Source organism: Leptidea sinapis, chromosome 31 (genome assembly GCF_905404315.1).
Source record: "Leptidea sinapis chromosome 31, ilLepSina1.1, whole genome shotgun sequence".
Taxonomy (NCBI): Eukaryota; Metazoa; Arthropoda; class Insecta; order Lepidoptera; family Pieridae; genus Leptidea; species Leptidea sinapis.
In genome coordinates this window covers 8585780-8612087 of record NC_066295.1, presented here as the reverse complement: position 1 = coordinate 8612087, position 26308 = coordinate 8585780, and the positions used below count along the sequence as shown (strand labels likewise).

General features: G+C 36.1%; 1 protein-coding gene across 2 annotated transcripts in view; it reads left to right on the top strand.

The window, feature by feature from the left end:
• The window catches only part of LOC126974055 (sortilin-related receptor-like), an 82085-nt gene that overhangs the window by 25891 nt on the left and 29886 nt on the right, over positions 1-26308 (top strand). The window contains exons 5-19 of one of the 2 annotated variants that reach the window (XM_050821437.1): positions 3258-3520; positions 5377-5564; positions 6804-6885; positions 9858-9890; positions 10960-11223; positions 12315-13836; positions 14162-14360; positions 14802-14926; positions 15583-15801; positions 17540-17864; positions 19402-19622; positions 20941-21105; positions 22985-23151; positions 24463-24578; positions 25520-25746. In XM_050821437.1, the coding sequence (XP_050677394.1) occupies positions 3258-3520; positions 5377-5564; positions 6804-6885; positions 9858-9890; positions 10960-11223; positions 12315-13836; positions 14162-14360; positions 14802-14926; positions 15583-15801; positions 17540-17864; positions 19402-19622; positions 20941-21105; positions 22985-23151; positions 24463-24578; positions 25520-25746 (4116 nt within the window). The remainder of the gene's footprint in view (positions 1-3257; positions 3521-5376; positions 5565-6803; positions 6886-9857; positions 9891-10959; positions 11224-12314; positions 13837-14161; positions 14361-14801; positions 14927-15582; positions 15802-17539; positions 17865-19401; positions 19623-20940; positions 21106-22984; positions 23152-24462; positions 24579-25519; positions 25747-26308) is intronic. The other variant, XM_050821438.1, reaches the window with a different exon arrangement.

Below are 26308 nucleotides of genomic sequence, written 5' to 3'. Positions count from 1 at the left end.
TTGTATGGAATTTGCGTCCCAATATAAGGCGATAAGAATGACTTATCGGGTATATTGGGACAGCTTCAGATTATTGACAGCTAATAGCTGACTATACCAGGTATAAATTTATCTCTATCAACCAATAATTTTGTATACTTCGCTAAGTATTCCTTAGCACTAAGATAAGGAACGATTATGAGTGTGGCGGTAAGTGTCGCTTTCATTATAAGGTCTGTGACCTTGTAATGAGAGTTCACGTACACTACACCATTTATCTGTTGTCGTGTAGCGTGAACATTGAATAAGCATCAATATTATTAATTATCGACCATGTGATACGCTTTTATCATTGACTTATTGAGGCAGGAACTCTCACCCGCGGCCTTATGTATATTATATTACTAGCTGACGCAGCAAACGTTGTATTGCCGATATTAAAATAGCGATACAAAAGTAACTGTTGATCGTAGATGGGTGAAAATTTGATGTTGTATGTATTTTTTAATGCTGACTCATAATCAATCAAATTTAAAAAAAATGTCAAAAGAATTAAAAAAAAATCGTGTGGACCACCCTTAACATTTAGGGGGATGAAAAATAGATGTTGTCCGATTCTCAGACCTACCCAATGCACACTCAAAATTTCATGAGAATCGGTCAAGTCGTTTCGGAGGAGTTCAATGTTTAACACCATGTCACGAGAATTTTATATATTACATTATGTAAACTATACTTATCCATTTATTGTTGTTATGACTGATTATATATTATGTATAAATGCACGGGCAACCGCTGATTCTGGAAAGAAATTCTAGAAATTTGGAACGGTTTTGAGATGATGAGAAAAAATGATGAGAGCGAAATTTTAAGATGCGCGCGCATCACTGTAACAACAAAAGTAACAGGGTGAAGTTGGTTCCTAAAATTTTCTGACGTTTGCGGCCAGTATTACGCCAGGCAAAGGGTTCAAGCCCGTACAGCCGTATTCATTATTTAATAATAATTGTCAAAGCCATCTTTGCAAGATTTTTATAATATTGTTCTTTCTACCAATGTAGATTAATAAGTAATGATTTTTGCTTCGTTAGGCCAAAGAAGTGTAACTTGCGTGCATACATAAGTACACACACTTTTTTTTATATTTTGTTTATAGTGGAGGGAAATGAAAAGGCTACTTAAATTAGAATTAATTTGTTCTTTATAGCTGCCAACAAATGTGAAACTACGGCTACACAATATTGATGTTTTTCGCGTTTTTGATATATTTTATATTTAGTTATTTTATTATATGTATATAATATAATAACTAACGGCAACATATATAGGTATAATACTCATATAATGTATGCCACGGTGAGGGTTTTAGTACTAAATTATTTCTTAAAATCACTGTTGTGAAAGAACTCATAAACGATACAACACTATGGAAAACAGTAATATTACCATTTCTATTTCACGAGATAAATATGAAATGTCTCGAAAAGAAGAACTGTTTGTGTAAAAAAAGTTTTATCTAAAACTTAATAAAGGTATGATCTTGCCCCTCTTCTTCTTAGATCTGAGGTTGAGATCTTTAGAGCATACATAGACTTTGCTCAGACTTTACATACGTAAAACTTAGCCGAGTGTAATAAAACGCGAACTTGACTTTTGCATTGGGCTGTGTTAGCTTAAGTGCGGCATAATTTCAGCTTTCAAATGACTGTAATAACAAAATCAAATATTATGCAAAGCTTACTGCACTCAGCCAAGTTTTACATAAGTAAAGTCCTCAGACTTTAGAGCCTTCAGAGCTTACTAAGACAATGCTCACATTGTCTTAGTAAGCTCTATAGATCCCAGGCTGAGACATAGGTATCTTATCTTCGAACGGGTACATTCTTATTTCAATTGTGGTATTAAATCTGATGGAAAATATTTTGTGAGTGAGCCTATTAGATCTAAGTTTAAATAAAATTCAGTAATTTTTGGCAAGTTTATCTAGAAACATGATCGCAGGTGAATCCCCAGCCCAAAACATTAATATTGCCTTAGTACGATAAGGTTTACTTTTCGTCAAATTCGTTGTATTTATGTGGAATTTAATTATTAAATTTTCCTGTCACTGAGCCACTTATAAAGTCTTAATATTTTTTTTATAAAGACTAATCTGGAAGCAATATATTGGAAAGACAAAGTTGCCTTTGTTACACCATTTAGGATGGAGTTCTATAGCATGCAGTATAAATGTCGTGCGGCATTTCTTTATAATAAAATAAACAAACAGTTATATATAATAGAAACTACCATGAATGTAAAATTGCATTGATCGCCTGGATACTACATAATATAGTATTAAGATAATACTGAGTTGGTCTTACGCCACATACGCTAAAACAGACATTCATCCACACACACGCGTTTTATCATATTTCATAAAGTTCTCTAGTACGTTATTTTAAGGCTAAGAAAGAGCGGAGCCTTCTGGAACAAGCATTCTTTATATGCTTAAAAGGAGGTTCTTGCCACTATTTGTTGAGGAGAATTTGATAAAACCGATAAATAATTTTATATAATTTTACTTTTAATATATTTTTAGATAATACCTATCAGCCTAGTGAAACTCTTACGGCCGTTCCCAAGATTCAGTTTATCTCTTACTTGAGATAAAAATCGTAACTATCGTTGACTTTTCTGTCCCAATAAACTTATCTACGGTAACTCACCTTATCCGTACACGCTGTCTGTCAATGGGACGACGTATAGCTTACCAGCGATAGAAGTTTGCATGGAATATGCAACTCACGTGTCCTAATATAAGGCGACATCTTCAGATTATTGACAGCTAATTTACAGTAGAAGTTAGTATTTTATCTCTATCTGTAGACAGATACTCTCAGATCTCTATCTGTCTACAGATAGAGATAAAATACTATCTTAGATATAGAGATAAACGTATATCATATAGAGATAAAAGTATATTGGGATCGGCCGTAAGTAAAAAAGCGATTCACTCGATTGTATGAAACTTGCAGTCAGTGATAGATTGACAGATGACGGCTATAATCTTACGTTTACATTACGTTTTAAGCAACTGTTTGCTTTCTAATTTAGCCGGATTACACTTCGTCGCCAATCGCCATACTGTAATTACTACTATTTCAAACCTTTGTCAAATGACTTCACGTTTCATAGTAAACTAAAATTCAATTTTTACTCAGGCAGTCTCGGCTCTTATTACGCAGTATTCACATTCCCTTTGATACCTATTTACTCAATAAATATTGATATTACAGAAAAACAACGTAGATCTGTATATCTCGTACCAAAGAGGACCGTTCTACAAGGCGAAATTCCAAACCGAGCTAGACCTAGTGAAGTTCCACATCGCCGACGTGACCGACAAACGTATATTCGTCTCTGTCATGCACACGGAGACCGTAGCGCACCTGTACGTGTCTGAGATCAACACGAACTTCACGGAGTACAACTTCGTGTTGAGCTTGAAACAAGTGCTCTGCTATTTCCCAGACGGAAACTGGAAGGATAGTTGGCTCGAGTGAGTATAAAATTTTTCTTTTATCTTTCTTCTTTATTTTTTATTCTTGCTTTTATAAATATTGTATTTCTTACCTTACAGGAGATCAAATTAGCGATCATCAAATAAGCGTTTACAGTACTTACATAATTCATACTTTATTTGTTTATATTCATGCCGATATGTATAATATAATATTACCAGTGGGAGGCTCCAGGATGCCGCCTAGATTATGGCTACCACAACGGCGCCTATCTCTGCCGTGAAGCAGTAATGTGTAATCATTATTTTGTTTCGGTCTGAAGGGCGCCCGTAGCTAGTGAAATTACTGGGCAAATGATACATAATATCTTATGTCTCAAGGTGACGAGCGCAATTTTTTTTTATTTTACATCTTTTGTGTTTGTGTGTACATACTACTTATACGTTTCAATATAAACATTTTTCTTTCTTCTTTCTTTCTTTCAATTGCAGTACCTCTGAGAATTTTTCGGTTTTTCGAGAATCCTGAGAGGCATTGCATTGTAATGGGCAGGGCGTATCAATTACCATCAGCTGTACGTCCTGTTCTATTTTTGCTTATTTTATAAAAAAATACATTCTGTAATCACAAAGTACTGAAAAAACTGTGCCAAAAAGTACAAAAATCTTAATTTTTTAAATAAAATACAGCTCAACTATGATACTGTAGCATTTCATTGGCAAGGGTATGTCTCTCCGCCTTAAAGGTTTTAGATAAATAATACAAAGCTGTTGATTAAGTGATACTTCTGTAAATTCCTATTTATTTTGTGTTAAGGCGACACTAAATGCCAGCACCCTTGAGCGATATTAGTTCACGGCTGCCGGCCCGCCATCTATGTAACAAAGCCAATATTTTCAAAATTCTTGGGTGGAAATCAGTTTATATGCTTACAATCCTCGTTATTCACTACTAATCTGAATAAATTAACCTACACTAAAAAGTACAAGCTATAAGAATAACTTTTCTGAGAGAAGTACCAAAAAAATGCGTCACGCTATGCAAAAAAATTTGTTTAACTTCAAAGAAAAGTGGTAGTTCAAAAAGGCTCGACAGTGTTAACTATAACCAACAGCAAGCATAAGCAACCTACAAATAAGACTAAAGGATATGTGTAACAGGATGAAGTAGTGTTCATAGCTCTAAATGCTATACTTTCACCACAAAATATGTCTAAAAACACTTTTGCGTGGTTTCTGCTTACTCTTCGCCTTAAGGTGTTTTTCACCACGTTTTAATTTCATCTTTCTCTTAACAGTACTGGTTTAGGTATCATTGCCGATTACTAGACTTATGCAATATCGTAGAGGAATTTAAGCTTTATCTATTTTTTTATCTTCTTTATCTATTAATAAGCTTTGCTCTTAATAGTGATTTTCATTATTATAACACTAGCAATAAGGGATTGCTTGTAAATAATTCTAGTAGGCTTCATATGATACATAATAGCTTTAAGGGTAAATGTACACACTTTTATAATAAATTCCCAGCCACTGTTCAGGCATTATCTATAAATAAATTTAAATGTTTTATAAAAAATGGCTTTGTCGTATATCCTATTACTGCACAGCTGAATTTCTAAGTGATCGGAAAGACTAGGACTAGATTATGATTATTTTATATTAATAAAAATGTCACTACAATATCGTATATTTTATTAAAAAGACAGCAAAAAAAGAATACTGGGAGAGTTTCTTGCGCCGCTTCTGCCATTTGTTACCGAAGCGGTAGTAGTGTCTAGTATATTCGAAATGACATAAAAAATAATTGTAAAGGAATCAATTTTGAGAAAATAAATGCAAATTGTCTATGTCAATATCGTGTACAATTTAACAACATAGGTTCACTTTTTCAGAGACGTAACGGAAGACCCATTCACAGACTTATATCGCGTTGAAGGACTTAAAGGCATCTACATAGCATCTAAGGTGAACTCCAAATCGCTAATACCGGGCATCGAACCTGATCACCTAGTCTCGGTAATCACCTATGATCATGGAGCCACATGGTCATCGATCGCACCGCCAGCTGAGGATGAGAATGGTGAGATTCTTATTCTATTCAACCTTAGATCATTTATACATCTAGATAGACTGTGACAGCTGTGAAAACGTCGAAAACAATTGTGGTTGACAGTTAACCTCTATTATGAGTAATGCACGCACAGTCACACAAAGTGACATAAAAATCGCGAGTGTAAGACGTAGCTTGTCACGCACACTAAAGTAATAAACCTGGCCTGTTTTCATCGGTTGTCTAGCAGCAAGAGGTTCTACATCTAGACACGTATAAATTATCTAAGTATTCAATTATATATTTTTTTCTATTAATATAGTTTCCTACTACTTATTTATTTTTATTCAATACCATTATTTTGGTATTAAAAAGTAACAAAAGGTATAATTATCTGCATTAATTTAAAAGTTTTTGGCATAATATAGCTTTCAGTGAGGTACAAATTTAATTACATCGAAATAAGTATTATGAAACCGGGTGCGGTAATATATAATGACGTTGTGGGCGTTTAAAACGACTTCAAGTAAAACAGTCTTACAAACACACAGTATAATAATCAGAAAGAAACAAAGGCATAATAAATTAAGTAATAAGAACGTTGCCGGCATGCGCATGCGACACAACCGCCTCGCTCGATAGTTCTACCCTGACTGCCTGTTCAGAGCTCGGCGCTCGGCCGGCTTCCGTTCTCGCCCGCACTTGCACCGCACGCAAATTACGCCTGAGCTGAGACGAATACATAATCTTCTCTGTACTCGCTTCTTATGCTCGCCGTTCTTGACTACGACATATAGATAAAAACACACGGGTCGGCAACGCTCTTGTGATTCCTATGGTGCTACCATAGAGTATGTTTTGTGGTAATCACGTACCATTCGGTGAGCCGTATGTTCATTTAACATCCTCTTCCATAAAAAAATTTGTAATAAACGGCTATTATAATATGACTCTTAAAGAAATACAATAGAGAAGATACAAGTCACGTAAATATGATAATAATAATAATAATAAATCTTTATTTGTTGCAAAGAAAAAATACAATTTTGCTTAAAATTACCCTCGACCCCCAAACTAGGACAGCCCGTGACATGGGGGTCAGTCTCTTCCCAGTTGTGCATTGTAAAATGTCAAATAACAAACATCAACATATTTTAAGGTCTAACAATGGAAGTTATGCAACAAATTATGAACACAGAAACTATTTTATATATAATTTAGGGCGTGTATTGTGTGTTTGATGTAAACTATATTTTTTGTTTATTTTAGGCAAGCCATTTAATTGTCACTTGGAGAATTCGTGCAGTTTGCATTTATGCCAGAAATTCAGTCAGCTGTATCCAGTTACAAGGTAAGAAATCTGTTAAATCAAATCAAATCAAAATCAGTTTATTCACGTAGGTCACGGAAATGACACTTATGAATGTCAAAAAAAAATATTTTTCTTATTGAATGTACCGCTACTTCGTAAAGGGTTGAGCTAATGAGAAGAAGTAGCAAGAAACTCATTGCCACTCTTTTATATCAAGATTTACATTTAAGTATTCATATCATTTCAAATTACAATATAATATGTAAGATGTAAAATGATGCAATAGACACACTCAAACGTCAAAATATAGTTAATGTCTTACACAAGTAAGTCAAAAAAGTAAATGTGAATTAATATTATGTTAAAGTGTTGTCAGAATAATTACCAGTATTCCCACAGGAATTTCGTAATATGTGTTTTCGCCTTGCCCATTAATTGGGCACAATAGAAAGGAGTTTTTATGATCAATGTACAATGGTGAGATGGAGTACTTCTTTTAGTAGTGACTGTCTCTGAAAAGGAAATTCTAATTTTGTTAGGTTAGTGATTGTGAAGTGAAAGTATATTGAGTGCACAAATAATAATAGGTCAGTTTCATCATTTCATAAAGTATGTTAAATATAGGAGGTTTTACCATAAGAAATAGAAATCATACTTTGATTATCTGTATGTCACGTGACCGAAAACTCCGACCACCATTTTGTGACGTCACTATAGCAAAAACAATTTGTTTTTAGCAACACCAAATCGATACAAACTATGAAAGTTCGTTTTTATATTTAGAACTATCATTATGGATTACACTGTTCATTTCACATTTCTTTGTTAATGTTATTATGACGTCACAATCATAGCGGCTCCCTTTTTAACCGACTTCAAAAAGGAGGAGGTTATCAATTCGATACTCTGAGATTTATGATCCGATTTACGTAGTTCTTCTTGATCTGTTCTGTTTGATGCGAAATAGATGCCATTTGGTCCCATAAAAATTTTACATAGTTTGGCCCAGTAGTTTTCATTTTATGAACATTTTAAATGTGAAAATTTTCGTCTACCTGAATGACATAATTGTATTTTTGTGTACGGCTTTTTTGGAGTTTTCATCCAGGTTGACTATATATTATTATTAACTGACACTAAAACGTAAAAAATAAAAAAACTACCAATCGAAAACTGAAGAGTATCAAATAACTACAAATTTAATTTAATACACCTATGCAATCCTTTTCCTTTATCATTTAAATTTAAAACAATCTTAGTATAAAGTGGAATTCTTTTGAGGAATTAAACGTACCAGTTGGCTATCGAATCTTTACGATCTTTTTAGAATATATTTTCAAAATCGGAGATTAGCCTATTGTGGATGGAAGTTTTGAGAAAGGTTGCGTATTTCACTGTCAAATCGACGATATACTGAAAAAGGGGCCCGGCTCGAAGGACTAAGAATAAGATAACAGGCTGAGAGAATTTAAAGGCTTTCCATTGGCCCTTTAGCCAGGACTGTAATCTCTATTTAACCTTACGAGATATAGACGTGATAATAGTCTTTGTTTTCATTTACTAATCTTATCGCAATAATCTGTGTTTGTGCAAATAAACAAAAAAGGTTATCGCACTGTGTGACGATGTGCGATACGCCGTAGAGGTTATCGCTTATTAATTTGATAACAGTCAAATCACGGAAAATGTTTTCGTCTACCTATTTAGCGGTTTATCTGCCTTCAATACCCATGCTTCTGGTATTGTGCAAATAATTCGTCTTACGATCTAGAATTCGAAGAATTGGTAGTGAAGTAATATACTTTAAAAACAATAAATATATCATAAATATAATATGTACCATTGTTAATGAGAATTCAGAAACATACAGTTAAGAGCTAAGTAAATAATTTTAAATGTCAGCTTGAAGAAACTCTCTTAGAATAAAGCGATTCATGCGATTGTATGTAACGTGCATCATTGATAGATTGACACATATGGCTATAATCTTGTAAAAAACAGAGATAGCCGAAATCCACTACGTTCTAAGCAACTGTTCGCTTTCATTCTTAGCCGGATTATACTTCGTCGCCAGTCGCCATATTGTAATTACTACATTTTCAAACTTATGTCTGATCACTGCACGCTTCATACTAAACCAGATTTAAATTTTTACTTAGGCAGTCCCGTTTCTTATTACGTAGTATTTACATCCTCTTCGTTAAATATTACCAAAATTATTGTAGTAAAGTTATGTTACAATTATATAGTAATAGTATCTATTGGTAAAATATTTTATTTAGAATTGTTTATCTCAGATTATAAAGGACATAGTTCGTACACACGTTGGTATAACTGTGAATTGTGATGATGATGTGTAAGAGGGTGACACATTTTTGTTGGTGGCGGTATGTGTTGCTTTATATTTAAGCTGTTTCTTAACGAATTTTTCCCTGGTGAATTGTACATAAATATACTATTTTAATACCAGTGGGAGGCTCCTTCGCACAGGATGCCGGCTAGATTATGGGTACCACAACGGCGCTTATTGCTGCCGTGAAGCAGTAATGTGTAACCATTACTGTGTTTCGGTCTAAAGGGCGTCGTAGCTAGTGAAATTACTGGGCCAATAAGACTTAAAATCTTATGTCTCAAGGTGACGAACGCAGTTATAGTGCCGCTCAGAATTAATGGGGTTTTTCAAGAATCCTGAGCGGCACTGCATCAGCTGAACGTTCTGCTCGTCTCGTCCCTTATTTTCATAAAAAAAAAATACAACTAAAAATCACATACTTATGCCAAAATTTTGAAGTTGTAATATATTATATAAAAAAAGGTTTATATTTTATATAATATACATATTGTCTCAGCTAATTGTAAATAAATAACAAGGGTCATATGTGGGCTTTAGAAGTATATTACCGGCCTTTGGCGGGAGGACGGTCTTTATTTTAATATCCTAAAGTCGTATCTGTGGCTGTGTGAAGAAGACAATTGAATGCTTAAGAAACTTATTCTAAATATTTTTGCAGCCCACCGGGAAATGTCATTAACAATGATTTGAGGTAAACAGATCTGTCTAGAGAATGCTTTGATACATGTTTTGCATTATACTAGGGAACCGTTTCGATGTTCATTGTCGTGCAAACCGAGGGCATACGCTTCTTTATTTTACCGTTATCTCATGTTTAGACTGTCATTTCATTGCACGTGTTTTTAATTCTAAATTTGAATGAAAATTGGGTTGAAAGTATTCACAATTAAATGTGAGACGCACATTAATATGTTATTGTTTTCATTATGTCATAATCCCTGCCGATTGAGATGGGGACAGGTCGCCAACTTAGTGACGTCACGCAGGCGTGCTTCAAATATCAGTACCGTTCGCAAAACAGTTAGGCAAATGCGTGTAACAAAAGTGTAAATTCAAGCAATTGTTACTGACTTTAAAGGTAGTAACAGAAGATGTGATTGATGAGCGTATTTTTTAATAATTTTTAACGGACCCACATTTTCGTTTAAATGTGCAGAGTAACAGTAAACCGCCAAACTGAAATAGGATTTTTTTTTTTCAAAATATACTTAACATATAAATTATTAAAACATTTGATTTTCTTTATTGGTTACCTATCATCGGCTCATATTAAAGACATTTAAAAATACTTCATAAATGATGAGAGATACTTCACGTATGGAGTTAAAGTTAATAAAAGAAAGAAATATTCAAATATTCGTTTATATTCATAGATATTTCAAATAATAGATTATGATAAAATATAAGTTAAATATAATAATATAACTGATAATTTAAAAAAAACTAAAATTGATGCCGACTGTACCAATGCTTAGTGACGTCACGCTGACATAGTACTGTCCACACAATATGACAAAGTACTGTCCCTTTATCAATTTGCGGGTATTATGCATTTGATCACGCCTGAAACGATATTCATAATGATTTTTGTCATGCTTTTAAGTGTTAAAGTTGTGGTAATATAGGCTTGCATATTGTTCAGGTTATGGGGGTACAATTATTTTGATCCCAGTCGTGTAACCGATGTGGTGTTTTAATTATAACTGGTGGGTCGATGGTGATCGTGCTCAAGTTAGTAACGAAGTATGACTTATTTTTAGATCTGCAAGCATTATGAGCTCAAAGTCAGCACCAGGCGTTATTATGGCAACTGGTGTCATCGGAAAGTCACTCAAAGGTATTCCTGGTGTGTATCTCAGTCGAGATGCAGGTCTTACTTGGAAACGGATATTGAAGGATTATTACTTCTTCAATTATGGTGATCACGGCGGTGTATTGGTAGCTGTGAAGTACTTCAAGTCGAGGGGTGAGACAAGAAGGATTCTCTATTCAACCAATGAGGGAATGGACTGGAATTCTTATGAGTAAGATTTATTTTTTATTCTTAAATCTGTTAGTTACTGCAGGTCGTCTGAGACAGTCTAACCTTGCACCGTCCAGCGGCTAATACGCCATAATGGCGGCAGCGTGCCGGTAAGCGGCTTTATTTGGTTCCAGGTAAATAAAACCAGATTCGCTTACCGAGCAATTTATTGTCAAATTTTTCCGCGGCTGGCTTGTGGCACACAAATTTATATGGTCGTGAGTAGGCCTTTATAACTGCTTTTACTCTTGGCTTGTGAGTACTCCCCTGTGTGTTTGGCCGAAGATGTTGAAATAGACAATGTATAGCGCATCGTTACAACCTAAGTCTCAGGGTATCGGGGGCAGAACTATGTGATTGGGGTCGTATCACATTACGCTACGACTCAAATCATATTGTATGGTGTGGGTCATGTTGCTCGTTTCGTCACTTACCATAAAAAGGCGAAATCAAATTTGATTATCACACGACTAATAAAAAAATAATAAGAAGCCAATCGTTAGACAGTCAGTTGCTAGAAAGCAAGAAGTTATGAATCGTAATTAAGTCAAGAATGCCTATAATAATATTTAAATTAAACTATCTAATAATAAGTTGAATAGTTTGAAAACTACGTCTAAATTTGAATATTGAATTGATATTCCCTTTGTACGTAATATTATTTGATATCACCATCATCATCAGCCGGAAGACGTCCACTACTGGATAAAGGCCTCCCCCAAAGATTTCCACGACGATCGGTCCTGCGCTGCCCTTATCCAACGTATCCATCCGGCGATCTTGACCAGATCGTCGGTCCACCTTGTGGGGGGCCTACCTTATTTTATATAATCAGAAAAAAATGTCAACTTCCAGATTTATACTCTTTATGTAATTATGCACAAGTGGCACGCTATGATTTCCGTTTTAATATATAACAATAGTGACGTTAAAAAAAATCCATCAAAAATATATTATCCAAAAGAAGAGCAATTTGTTCTTTCAAAATTTGTAGTTAAACGTGATTTAATGAGTGTGGTTATATTATTATGTTAAAACAGACATCATAGCTTAACGCAAGTGTGGGTGTTGTACAACTTGATTTTTTTGTAGGTTCAATGCAGAGGATTTACGTATCTATGGGTTGATGACTGAACCCGGTGAGAATACAACAACATTTACAATGTTCGGATCAGCGAATGAGCAACACCAATGGATCATAATAACTATAGATCTTTTCAATACATTCGCGCGGAACTGTACGGCGGAAGATTACAAATTCTGGTCGCCCTCCCCTCCCAACTCAACCGTACACTGCGTCCTTGGAACTAAGGAGATATTCCAAACAAGGATGCCTCATACCAACTGTTATAATGGCGTTGGTTACGTCAGACCAATAAAAAAAGTAATTTGCCAATGCGGTCGGCGGGACTATGAATGCGACTTTGGATTTGTTCTCTCAAGCAACGTGTGCATAAAAAATCAAACCCTAAAGTTTGATCCATACGAAGTACCCTCAAATTGTCAACCCGGACATTCCTACAAACGTACAAAGGGCTACAGAAAAATTGACGGAGACGTCTGTGCGACGCCTTATTACACTCCATACGAACCAGACACAATACCCTGCCCTCTCGAAGAACCATCTGAATTCATCTTGGTCGCCCTAAAAGATAAAATAGCGCGAATTAATTTATCTGACAACACAACTGTTATAGCTATCACTGGACAGGAAAATATCCTGGCCATCGAATTCGATATGAAAAATAACTGCATCTATTGGTCTGATACAGCAGTTGATACAATTAACCGCCAGTGTTTTGGTAATGGAACAAAGCGAGAAATTATCGTCGATACCGATCTAGCAAGTATCGAAGGGATGGCCTTGGACTGGATATCCAATGTTTTGTTCTTTGTTGATGGGTTGAGGAAGAAAATTGAGGCTGTCAGAACTGACTTGAGCAGTCAAAATAGAATGAGAACAACGATTCTTGATGCTAAGGTGCTGTCGCAACCCAGAGGCATTGCTGTCCATCCCCGTGCTGGATTTTTGTTCTGGACAGATTGGGATAAAAAGCACCCATCAGTTTCAAGATCTCATCTTGACGGTAGTAATGTCAAGAAACTTTTCACTAATCCGGTAGTCCAGTGGCCCAACGGTATTACTATTGACCAAATGGCGGAAAGAATTTACTGGGTTGATGCTAAGGAAGACTACATAGCCAGTGCGGATTTGAACGGACAATATTTCAGGCGGATTTTGTGGCACGATCGGAAGGTGTTTCATCCTTTCGCTATTGCGGTGTTAAAAGATAAAATGTATTGGGACGATTGGCAGGCAAAATCAATATTTATGGCCGATAAAGACACAGGAGCCAACGCTATAACTATAGATGATTCTTTCACTGACCTCATGGATTTGAAAGTGTTCGCGCATTTCATGCAACACGGCAGTAATGCGTGTTCGTATAAGAACACAAGTTGCGACACGCTGTGCCTGGGCGGACCCGGAAAAACATTCTCGTGCTTGTGTCCTGACGGGTTTAAGAAGGTTAATGGGAAATGCATGTGTCTCAACGGCATGGAACCATCTGCGAATATGACGTGTATGAAGATATCTGGAACTTGTACTCCCGTAAGTTATTGTTAACATTTATTTTAGTAGAATTATTTCCGTTGCGCACACACTTTGTTTGCACGACTGAGGCTTTTTTTTCAAGATTCTTTGCCCATCTATGTTTTTTCGAATAAATAAGAATGATAGACAGGAGATTTCTTTCAGTATCAGTTCACGAATAAGAACGGAATAATGTATAAATTTACGGTTCACGTTTCGGCTTTAGTTCGTAAATCACACCAGTACTAGAAGTCTATATAAAATTCTATTTATGTGATGGGCTGAGTTGAAATTGTATAAGGTAAAATAAAAATCAATAGTGATAGACATATGTTGTTTTCAGAATGAGTTTACGTGCAAAAATGGAATGTGTATAAATAGTACGCTGCGGTGCAACGGTTACAACGACTGCGGAGACCAGTCGGACGAGAGCGGGTGTCTGTGTGAGCCGCCGATGGTCGCGTGCGGAGACACCAGCTGCTACATGCCGCAGTGGAGGTGCGACGGGGACATTGACTGTCCGGACATGACTGACGAGAACGGTAAATGTCATGTTATTCTATGAAGGGCGGCGTGGCTCTCACACATCACATTTTTCTGTCTGCAATAGTAATGTGTAAACATATTCCGCCATTCAAATAAAATTGGCATAAAGTTATAACTAAGCATAAACCAAGAATATATGTAAAATGTTTACAAACAGACATTTTGCTTACGAACGGTTTGTTCGGACGTATAACGTTTCCCGCGTTTATTTACAAGGCAGCTTGTCATTCGGAAAACTTCAGAATTATCATTGTATTGACAGTGTTGTCAATGATATTGTAAACATTTTGCATTTTCTTTGTTTATCATCAGTTATAACTTTATACCAAGTTTATTTGTAATATAATTATTTGAATATATAATTTTTTGAACTACATGGATAGATATTTTTTATTCGATTTTACTTGTCCTAACGTGGACCTTCCATTGTGTTATAGATTGCCCGAAGAAGAACTGCAGTGAGATCCAATTCCAATGTGGTAATGGTGAATGTATAGAGAAGAGATGGGTCTGTGATGGAGATAACGACTGTAGGGATGGATCTGATGAAAGGAATTGTACAGTGAGTAAATTTTTTCTTTACGAGCTGACCCGGCAAACGTTGTTTTGCCATATAAATTATTTTTAGAGTTAGACCTTCCTTAAAGACCGGCAACGCTCCTGTGATTCCTCTGGTGTTGCAAGAGATTGTTGGTGGCGGTGATCACTTAACAACAGGTGACCCGTACGCTCGTTTGTCCTATTACATATTCCATAAAAAAAATAGACCGTTTCGTGGGCATTGCAACATTACTTTTTTTTTTAAATAAACGTAGCCTAAGGTACTCCTTATTACATCCTTTACCTGCCAATAAAAGGCCCGTCAAAATCGGTCCAGCCATTTTAGAGATTAGCCGGAACGTAGTAAAAACGATTTTTTAAATATTACAAACAGACACTCCAAATTTATTTATATGTATAGATAGGCAAAGTGTTATTTCAAGAGTACTCTATTCTGGTACAATACAATGATTAAACAAAATAAATGAAAAGTCAAAGAAAAAGTTGTTTACAAGAAAAACACTTGGAGAACTTGTTGCATTTGCAATTAATTAAAGTGCTTTTATAACCAAAAATATTACCTTTTTTTTTGTTTTTTAGAGTTTTTTTCCGAGAGGCAAAGGCACAAATATTGAGAAGAACTGGCATTCAATTCTTGCAATTTTTTAAATTTTGCAGGAAACCATTTTGTTAAAACGACCTGACCCACTGACCTGCAGTGACAACGTGTTTTCATGCGGCAACGGTAGCAGTCTTTGTATACCCAACTCGTGGGTGTGCGACGGAGAATGGGACTGCCCCGGTGGCGAGGATGAGGAGAACGCCAAGTGTATGAACTCTACGTGTTCTCCATTTATGTTCCGCTGCCCTAGTGGCAAGTGTATATATAGATCTTGGGTGAGTTATCTTTTTTAAGTAAAACTTCTTTAGAAGTTCCACCTTCGCACGACACGCCGCAAGTTAGGATATCATCCCCACCATCTGGATGTGTGGCGGTCCTCCACAGTGCGGTTTTCAAGTAGCTTTCTTCCTCGTACTACGAAGCTGTGGAATGAGCTTCCTTGTGCGGTGTTTCCGGGACGATACGACATGGGTACCTTCAAAAAAAGCGCTTACACCTTCCTTAAAGGCCGGCAACGCTCTTGTGATTCCTCTGGTGTTGCAAGAGAATGTGGGCGGCGGTGATCACTTAAAACCAGGTGACCCGTACGCTCGTTTGTCCTGCTATTCCATAAAAAAAAAGTGTTTTTTTCTGGGGAAGGGTATAAAATGTTAAGCTCGCGTCAGGATACATGACCTGATCGAAAAATCGTAAGAAAGTCGTTGAAATCAATTTTATATAGTGTTTTGGTAACAGGCGATCATAGTTGAAAAATAGATTGTCTTATGTATGACGCGAGTATGCCTTAATATATTCTGACGTCATTTTTTTTATTTGACTAAGTCACTGAACAAGCAGTTGGTTTGTCTGATTAACGTCAGCGGCATCATCTGCCCTTTACAGTTGGTAATATTAGTAATATTGGTGGCATAGTGTACTAAATATTTTATTCAAAATAGGTTTTTTGCTTTGATAATTTATTCGTCTAAATAGAGTGTGTTGCTGTTCAACAAACGATAAAAACAGGAGGAATATTCGTTTAGTGTGCGTGACAAGCTTGGTCTTACACTTTTACGCGATTTGTATGCCACTTGCATGGATTGTTCAAAATAGAGGTTAATCTCAATATTTTCGTACGTTTTCGTTTTACAGAAAGTGTCACCATTCTGTTTGTGTGCGTGCATTGCTCCAAATAGAGGCTAACGCAATTTTTTCGACGTTTTCACAGCTGTCATGGTCTATTTAGACGTATTAATGATCTAAGGTTTTTTGTACTGTTATTTTTAGTTATTTATCCTTATAGCTATGCCTCAGATATGAGAAAAACCGGGGCCAGAAAATGGCCCTCTTTTTTAAATGAAAATGTCATGCGATTTAATTTCTAAAATAATATTTTTATCAAAAATAGCCTGAGGGCGATTGCTCCATTCCCAAGCTCTACTTTAATTTTGTAAGTCGTTTATGGTATAATAAACTTAACCAAAAGACCGATTTTTAAGTATTCTTTTGAATTTTCGAATACATTTTGTTAATTTTCTTGGAATCCTGTAATTAATATACATAGACTTTATAACTTAGCCGAGTAGGTGCCTCCTAACAAGTTTATAATATTTTTTGTACGGCAATCCTGTTAACTATGAAATGTGTATCTTGTGTAGCTGTAACGTTCGTACATTGAAACATATGATCTTTTTAAATTTTTATAAAAATGTAAATTTTTATTAAACAATTAGGTGTATAAATCCACTTTCAAATACGCATGTATACTTTTAAAAGTATATATTATTTACTTTGTTAGTGACATTATAAAATATTATCAAATGATAAGTGTAGGGTAATCTTTTAATTCGATCACATACCCGAAGACGTAGTGTTTGTAGGCCCCAACAAGATGGACCGACGATCTGGTCAAGGTCACTGGAGTAGGTTGGACGAGGGTAGCGCAGGACCGATCGTCATGGCGATTTTTGGGGGAGGCCTTCCGTCTGAAATGGAATCTTTTAATTTGATACAAACATATCGTAATTTGCGCAGGTATGCGACGGCGAAAACGACTGTACCGACGAACCTGCATCAGATGAAAAGGACTGCACAGGAACCGGTCATTCGAAATTAATCCCGCGACCGACGGACAAGCCAACATTCCCGACGAACGGTTCCTGCCTCGATTGGATGTTTAAATGTGACAACGGCAACTGTCTGCCATACTGGTGGCGCTGCGACGGTATCAACGACTGTGGAGACAACTCCGACGAGACCGCGTGCGGACTCATCGCGCCACACACGAGCTCAGTACGTCCGGAGCACGATGCCACGCGCCAGAAGTGGTGCACGAAGAATCAGTTCACATGTTCACCGGGTGAGTTTTGTGTATACAGGGCGTCCCAAAGTTATGTGACATCCCTTCGGAAAGTACCTGAAATATCGTAGATAGGGTATTTTACTGAAAGAAGCCTTTATGTTATTTTTAAAAGTTAGTTATTCTGCATTAAAAGTTTTTTTTTAGATATCGCTACTTTTCGAACGTCGTCGGCAATAAATAACATTCTCGAAAATTGACTCAAACATTTTACGTTGTTCCTTTCTTTTAAAATACTATGTTACTTAAGAAGAGTTATTAGTTATTGGTCATTCTTTTGATTGGCCTCATAAAAGAAGGGGTGTTTTTTTTTACATTTAAGTCGGTACCGATTCCCAGTCGAGGCAAGTAATTTTTAGAAAATCTTTGAATGCAGAATTACCAACTTTTAAAAATGACATAAAGTCTTCTTTTAGTAAAATACCCTATCTACGATATTAAAGGTACTTTCCCTTTCTGCCCCATAACTTTCGGACGCCCTGTATAGTCCAATGACGTTCTATAAATATAGACAAATAACGTCGTATGAAAACAAAGCCACAAATTACACCATAATAAGCTTCGACTGCTATATGTATACATTTCCAGATTAACTCCAGCTGTTTAAAATATTCTTGGTCAATAAGCAGCAATGTAAAACATTTATTTAGTTCAGATTTGATGCTTACATTGTCTTTATGCACACCATTGCCTTTCCGCTATCAGACTGTGATTGACATGTTCTTATATGTGTAAACAACGTCATTAGTTTAAAGTTATTAATTTTTGTTAAAGGTCGTGTTGAAAATGTTATAAAACTGCACTTGTTTAGTTTTTCAGTATAAATAAAATGCTATTGATTATTATACTAATGAAATATATTTTTAGGACATTTTGAAAGAGTTAAAATATTTGGAACTAGTTGATTGTATCATAATGATGCAGTCACAGTCAATTCATAATATTTCATATATTTCCCTAACGTTTCGCGCAGGGACTGTACACATCCTTACGAGTCCTCCATTTATTAAGATTTGCCGTAAACTGTTAATCATTCGGTTATTATAAATTGAATACTATAAAGAGGCAATAAATAGCTCTAAATTTCATAAAGAAAGCTAATTACAATTACTTGACTCTTACTATCTTCTATTATCTTGACTAATTTCAACCACAATTCCTCTGAAAACGTGATCTGGAAAGGTCTCGAGTCTAATGTTAAAACAATTACACGTGTTTTAGTTCTTTAAAATGTGTTTCATTTAAAGGTGTTGTACTATTTTACCTGCGTAGGGATTCACACTCACTCATTTAAAACACTGACTCTCACATTAAAGCACTATATTCACTTTGATAAAGACCAACAGCAAAAATTCAAAACAACTAATTGATACGGCAAAACGTTATATATCTTGTTAGCGCGAAGTAAACAACTACTAGCGCCATCTATCAATTTTTCTATAAACTTTATATGAGTAACATCGAAAATCAGTTAACGGAGTTAGACACGTGTCTCGCGTTAATCAAAGAATATACTATTGTTTGCGGTGCTATATAGGTGTGTGCATCCCTCTGTCGTGGGTGTGTGACGGAGCCCGCGACTGCGCGCACGGCGGCGACGAGCGCGACTGCGAGCGAGCGAGTACGGCGGCGCCGAGCGCGGCGTGCGGCCCCGACGCCACGCCGTGCGGCGACGGCCGCGGCTGTGTGCGGCTCGACCAGCTGTGCGACCGCGGCGTGGACTGTGCCGACCGCAGCGACGAGACCTACTGCGCATCGGTAACTTGCTTATTACATTCACTTATTTGATAAGTGGTAATACTCCGTGCCCGCTCATTGTATTTTTTATCTTAATAAAGGACGAGACGAGCAGGACAGGATTCGCTGATATGATGACCATTACAATGCAGTGCCGCTCAGGATTCTGGAAAAACCCAAAAATTCTGAGCGGCACTACAATTGCGCTTGTCACCTTGCGATATAAGATGTTAAGTCTCATTTGCCCAGTAATTTCATTAGATACGGCGCCCTTCAGACTGAAACACAGTAATGTATATACATTACTGCTTTACGGGAGAAGTAGGCGCCGTTGTTGTGCCCATAATTTAGCAGGCATCCTGTATGAATTGTTATATGTACTGAAATGTCATTGATTGAATTATTTGTATTGCGAATATATAGGTATTTCTATGTCAAAAAATATAGCTTTAGGATAAATTAACACCATAAATTATATACGAAGACCATCTCTGAAACACGCCGCACCTTATGATATAAATATTATTCGGCTCAGTAATTTCCGCAGTATAACCAAACGCAAAAGACCGGCCCTCCATTTATTAGTATAGGAAGACAAGTAAAACAAACAGTTCAATGTAAGGTTGTCATTCGACCATTGTACGAGTGGAACATCACGCCCAGACCACGTTTCCGCATTTTCCCCCAGTTCAGGTTCGAGCATCAATCGGTTCGCGTGTGCTCATAACCATTTACCATCTTAACCATCGAGACTAAGTTCAATAAACTAATTATTCTTAAATCTACTTTAATTTATGAATCAAACAAAAAATTAATATGTACATTAACCAGAACACTGTCCAACCATAATTCATTCTTTTTAAATCTTCTTAATATATAAAATTCTCATGTCGCGGTGTTTGTCGTTAAACTCCTTCGAATCGGCTTGACCGATTCTCATGAAATTTTGAGTGCATATTGGATAGGTCTGAAAATCGGACAACATCTATTTTTCATCCCCCTAAATGTTAAGGGTGGTCCAAGCCAAATTTTTTTTTTTAATTTTTGTGACATTTTTTTTACTAAACTACAAATTTTCACCCATCTACGATCAACAGTTACTTTTGTATCGCGATTTTAATATCGGCAATACAACGTTTGCTGGCTCAGCTAGTAAATATATAACTTTCATCATTTATGCTGTTGCACATGGTTTTTGTGATTGTATCTTATCAATTAATCACCTCGCAATTCCACAGTTTGGTTGTGCGTGGAAGAAAGTTCAAATGACAAACCCAGGTGCGAGGTGACAATTACAATGTCTACTTCTATAGTAAATTAGTGTGGTTGGTTATCGCAGGGTCTGCCGAGACACGGCAACTGTTCCGATCGCTACTTTGAATGCGACGATGGCGCCAAGTGTCTGTGGACTATGCTGGTGTGCAATGGACGACAGGACTGTTACGATGGCAGCGATGAAGCAGATTGCTCCGGCGAGGCTAGCGATATCGATCATATGTACAATGTAAGTTGTTCAGGGCAGGCAAATAAGATAGTGAGTTAATACTTGATTTATTAACTCTTATAAGGTTTTTTTTTTATTTATTATGAAAAATAGAATTACAATTTATTATTATATAACAGGCCAAAAACCACAGAGGTTTGTCCGGCATGTTAGAAGAAATATTATTATCGTCTACAATAAATATTAATATTAACTTATAAAATATAAATACACAATTTAATAATATAGGTACAATACAAACGAAAAAATTACTGTAGGTACAACAACAACAGTACCTACTTATTGTAGCACGGGTGAGTCGCATGGCCTGCCACCGCAATGTATTGAATTTTTGAGTGACCGTCTGTTTAGATATATTAATTAGTAAAAAATACTCAACTTTATAACGAATAGTTAAGTACTCAATTGCGGATAGCACATCACGCTACGCAATAATCATACGAAGTAACTTATAATGTAGAATAAGTTACGTACAGTATAGGTTCTGCCGCGAGCTGCTAGTAAGAGATCGAGATGTACTGAACAGTATGGGATTCGGTAACTTATTTATTTATTTATTGGAAAACAAACAGCTTAAGTTATATACATAACTTACTGGCGAATAACTAAAATAATTAACTTATATAATTTGTTATGTTTTTTTTTAAAGTGATAACCCTCATTTCTGGGATTAATACACAAATAAAATTTTATGAGTCATTTTATGAATGATGCGGGACTCAAACCTGCGACCTCTCGCGCTCCGTGCGAGTGCTCTCCCAACTGTGCTAACCGTTCGAGTGACGTATCGTCATAAAATCTTGTATGCTTTGTTCAACTCTCAAATTGTGGCTTCATCTACAGGATCTACTTTACAGTTGATAAACTGTTCAACCCCAATATTTGCATTTTAGGAAGTTGACTTGAGATGTCGCTTTTTCTAATCTAAACAATTTATTGTTTTTCTTTTTATCCCCGCATCGTTCATAAAATTTTGTTTTCAAATTTTATTTGTGTACTTATATAATATAAATCATGCAGCGTGGCCTCATTCGGTGTCACCACCACCAGAAATTGGAAGTTGTAGGGCTTTTGACCTTCTTGATAATGCTTTGTAGAAAGTTAGTACAGCCAACAAAAACATCCGTCTGGGTTTTTCGCAGGCGGCCATTATTATACGTCAGCCAAGAGGTCTATATGCACGCACCATCAACGCGTTGCTTTTCAACACACTTTATTAAATTACGCGCGTGAATTGCTAAAATAATAATTAAAACGTAACTTTAACGCAAAACATTAATTTAAATACACAGTTTAAATACCACGCGTCTACATAATTTAAACAGTGTTTTATTGAAACACTATTGAATCACACAACTAATACGCATTTTTTCTATATATGCCGACAGCCAATATGATAAAAACTATAATTAACTATTTTCGTTTTTATATCGCAACATATTGTATAAAAAATTTATGTACATGAATGATTCGATAAAATCAAATGTATTTTACGGTTATGTATAAGTGATGTTGTTCTGTACATAATAAACTGTTTTTAATGAATTGAATTGTTATTTCGTAACATCAAGAATTATTTCCTAAAATATGCTCGCTGTTGTTGAAACGAAATTGTTTCACAGCAGAACTCTCAAACCGTGCGTCAAAAAATTCTCTCATAGAAAATATGTCCATACAAAACAAATATTGGTAATAAAAATAATTATGGGTTCCAATAAAAATTATCCTATCTCTCGAGTTAGACTAAACTGTACTCCACGAAGTAATCCCAATTAAAATCCGTTCATTAGTTTAGGAGTCCATCGCGGACAAACAACGTGACACGCAAATTATATATATTAAGATGAATATGGTATAAAATTTTTCCATGTTTGAATAGTTCTTCAGTGTCGGCGTCGATCAGGCGTCGATAAACTCGAGCAGTTTCCTGATATCGTGCTGGCTGGCCCAGCGGAGGATGGTGATGTACGACTTCCTGCCCGCCATCGCGAAGGTGGAAGACAACGTGTGGACTAACATGACGTGGACCAACAGCAGCATTTATAGGTACATGTATGACGATACAACGAGAGAGCAGAGTAGATACAGCACAATCATATGAGATAAATATACAAAGGTCACTTCTTGTGGCGGCGACAAGGGACAGGTCGTTCCCTTCCCTAAAATATGGTCGAGCGAGGCGACGGCTGGCCCATGCGTCATGCTCGTGAACGGGCGCTAGTTGTGGTGGAAGGATGATTCTGTTACCAGAAACTCTGCCTCAGGTTCATAAAAGCTATTATTAGGCGTCTCTAAAAGTAACTCAACTCAACCCTTCGCTTCGTATTCCTATTTCTCAAGCGTCCATTTGAATTAATTTCTACGTTTTAACGATTAATAAAAAGAAGGATTAAAGATATTTGTATAAATTCATTATTACACGTAGTTAATCATCGGAAAATTACACATAATGATTTTAACCCAAAGTATATCGTAGATAGGGTATTTTACTGAAAGAAGACTTTATGTTATTTTTAAAAGTTTGTAATTCTGCATTCAAAGATTTTCTAAAAATTACTTGTCTCGTCTGGGACTCGAACCGACTTAAATGTAAATAAAAACACCCTGTACATTAAAAATCTACTATATTTAAGGTACTTTCCCTTCATATCCCATAACTTTGGGACATCTGTATAACTTCGCTTGGCGCAATTCCTAAACGAAACGTCTAAAATATCAATGCCATCATTAATCTTTGTTCCGTGGTGATGTGTGTGAAGTTGACATTGCCTTGCTTTTTTAAATGTTTTTGATTTTAATTACCGACGACTTGTGCTATGGGTACCATACGGATTCGATTTCGCCTACTTGCCAACTTTGAACTTAGATTTAATAAGAAACCACAATTTTTATAGGCGTATGTAAATGTTTGGTGATAATCAGTTATAAAACAGCAAAAATAAACCACATTTGGCATGCTTGTAACGAGTAAACGAATTTTAGTAGAAAACGGGGCAGAGCTTTCTTGATTTTCTGGCATTGTCATTTAATTGTCGTAGATTCACTTATTTGTAACTATCATTGTCATCATCACCATCAGCCGGAAGACGTCCACTGCTGGACAAAGGCCTCCCACAAAGATCTCCACGACGATCGGTCCTGCGCTGCCCTCATCCAACTTATTCAGGCGATCTTGACCAGATCGTCGGTCCGTCTTGTAAGGGGCCTACCAACATTGCGTCTTCCGGTACGGGGTCGCCATTCGGTGACTGTGGTCCTCCTGCGGATCTCCTCATTTCTGACTCGATCTCGCAAGCAAACGATAACTAATAGTAACATATGTAACTATAGAGAAGTAAATTATTACAATTGTTTTAGATTCACGGACTTGGAACCGTTCACAAACTACAACGTAACTGTGTACGTTAGAGACAGCATATCGCGTCGCGTGTTCGCTACGTACAAGTACGTGAACACAACGACTGGGGAAGGAGGTATGAGATAATACAACCACAGATACACCTACACATCTAGAGATACGTATATATGGACCCGTCATAGTAGATGTAGAGTTTTAAATAATTTGTTGATCGCCATAATGCATAAGTTACTTTAAAAATTTGTGTTAGTTTATAATTTTTTTTTATAGAAGAGTAGGTTAAACAAGCATGGTATATATGAGTGATTTGATGGTATATAATCACCACTGCTCATACTCTCGGGCCAGATGAATGACAAGATTTTCTCTCTAATATAAAGTAGCCATTTTCACTTTGACCACTGATGGATGATTGATGGAACTTTTTATATATTTATGTCCCAAAATGTCCAAAATGTTACAAAAGGTTGAAAGTCCCCCCTTAGTCTGGTCGTCCGATGGTGAAATAGGGAGAGATATCATTCAAATCCTTGTCACAAATACATATGTGACAAATATTAGATTTTAACCTTGGGGGTTAACGTTTAGTAATTTTAAAAGCCTGACAGAAAGCCTGACATTTCGATAGAAGTCCGGACTTTTTAGTTGATCATGTTTAGGTTTACGTAGTACGTAGTTGTATTACTATATTCCATCTAATTAAAAATAAAATTCGAACAAGTTAGAGAGCCGGATAAAATCCGGACTAGAGTCTAAAAGGCTGAGGTATAGGTAGGGTGGCCCGGACATGTCCGGGCTCGTTTTAGTTTGGTGAACTTAGTGCTAGAATATAAAAATGCAACTGACAACGTGAGCATATACAATTCGAAAATTACAATTTACATGATTAATAAAGTTAAACTTAACGTATACAATGGTTTTCGAATGCGAAAATTACAATTTACATGATCAATAAAGTTAACGTAACAAGTTCTGTAGGGTTATTAATGAAGAATTTATTAGCTAAAGGTCAAAACGTCTTACAGAAAACTTCATAAACATATTGTAATATTGCAGTTCCTTCGGCGCCCCGTCGTTTAACAGTGCGACAAATGGTCGGCAGTCGAGTGAATCTCTTATGGGACCCGCCATCGAGCCCGCGAGGAGTTATCAAGTCCTACACAATATACTACGTGCCGCCCCTACCGCCCATGGAGAAAATAGTCCCCGCCGGCACTTATAATACTACTGTCTCATTTATACTACATGGATACTTCAAGCCGAATACTAATTATTCATTCTGGGTAAATGGTTTATTCATCTTTCTGTAATATATTAATATTACTGATTAAATTATAATAAAATCGTATGGGCGTTACTTGTGGTGGCAGGATGATCCTGTTACCAGAAACTCACATGTTCTTAAAATTTAAGTTTATATTTTTTATAAACGCTGATAAAATGTTCGCAAAATAGCTTTATATATTTACGGTGTGTGTGTATGATGCATCTACTGTACTCAATAACTCTTGTTTTTACGTATTTACATATTATTTATTTTATTTTTTTGACTTCTTGTTTTTTTTTTCACTAACAGTAATTAAAACCTCAAATCCTTTAGGGTAATCAAATCAAAATCACCATATTCATACATGTCAAGGAAACGACACTTATGTATCTCAAACGTTTTCTTATCTTATTTTTTACATATACCACTACTTCGGAAAAGGTTGAGATTTAATGAGAAGAAGTGGCAAGAAACTCATTGCCACTCCGATAAATTAACATTTACAGCTTTATCGTTTTACAAATAATTTCAATTACAATATATTATGTAAAGTGACGCAACAATAATACACAATGCCT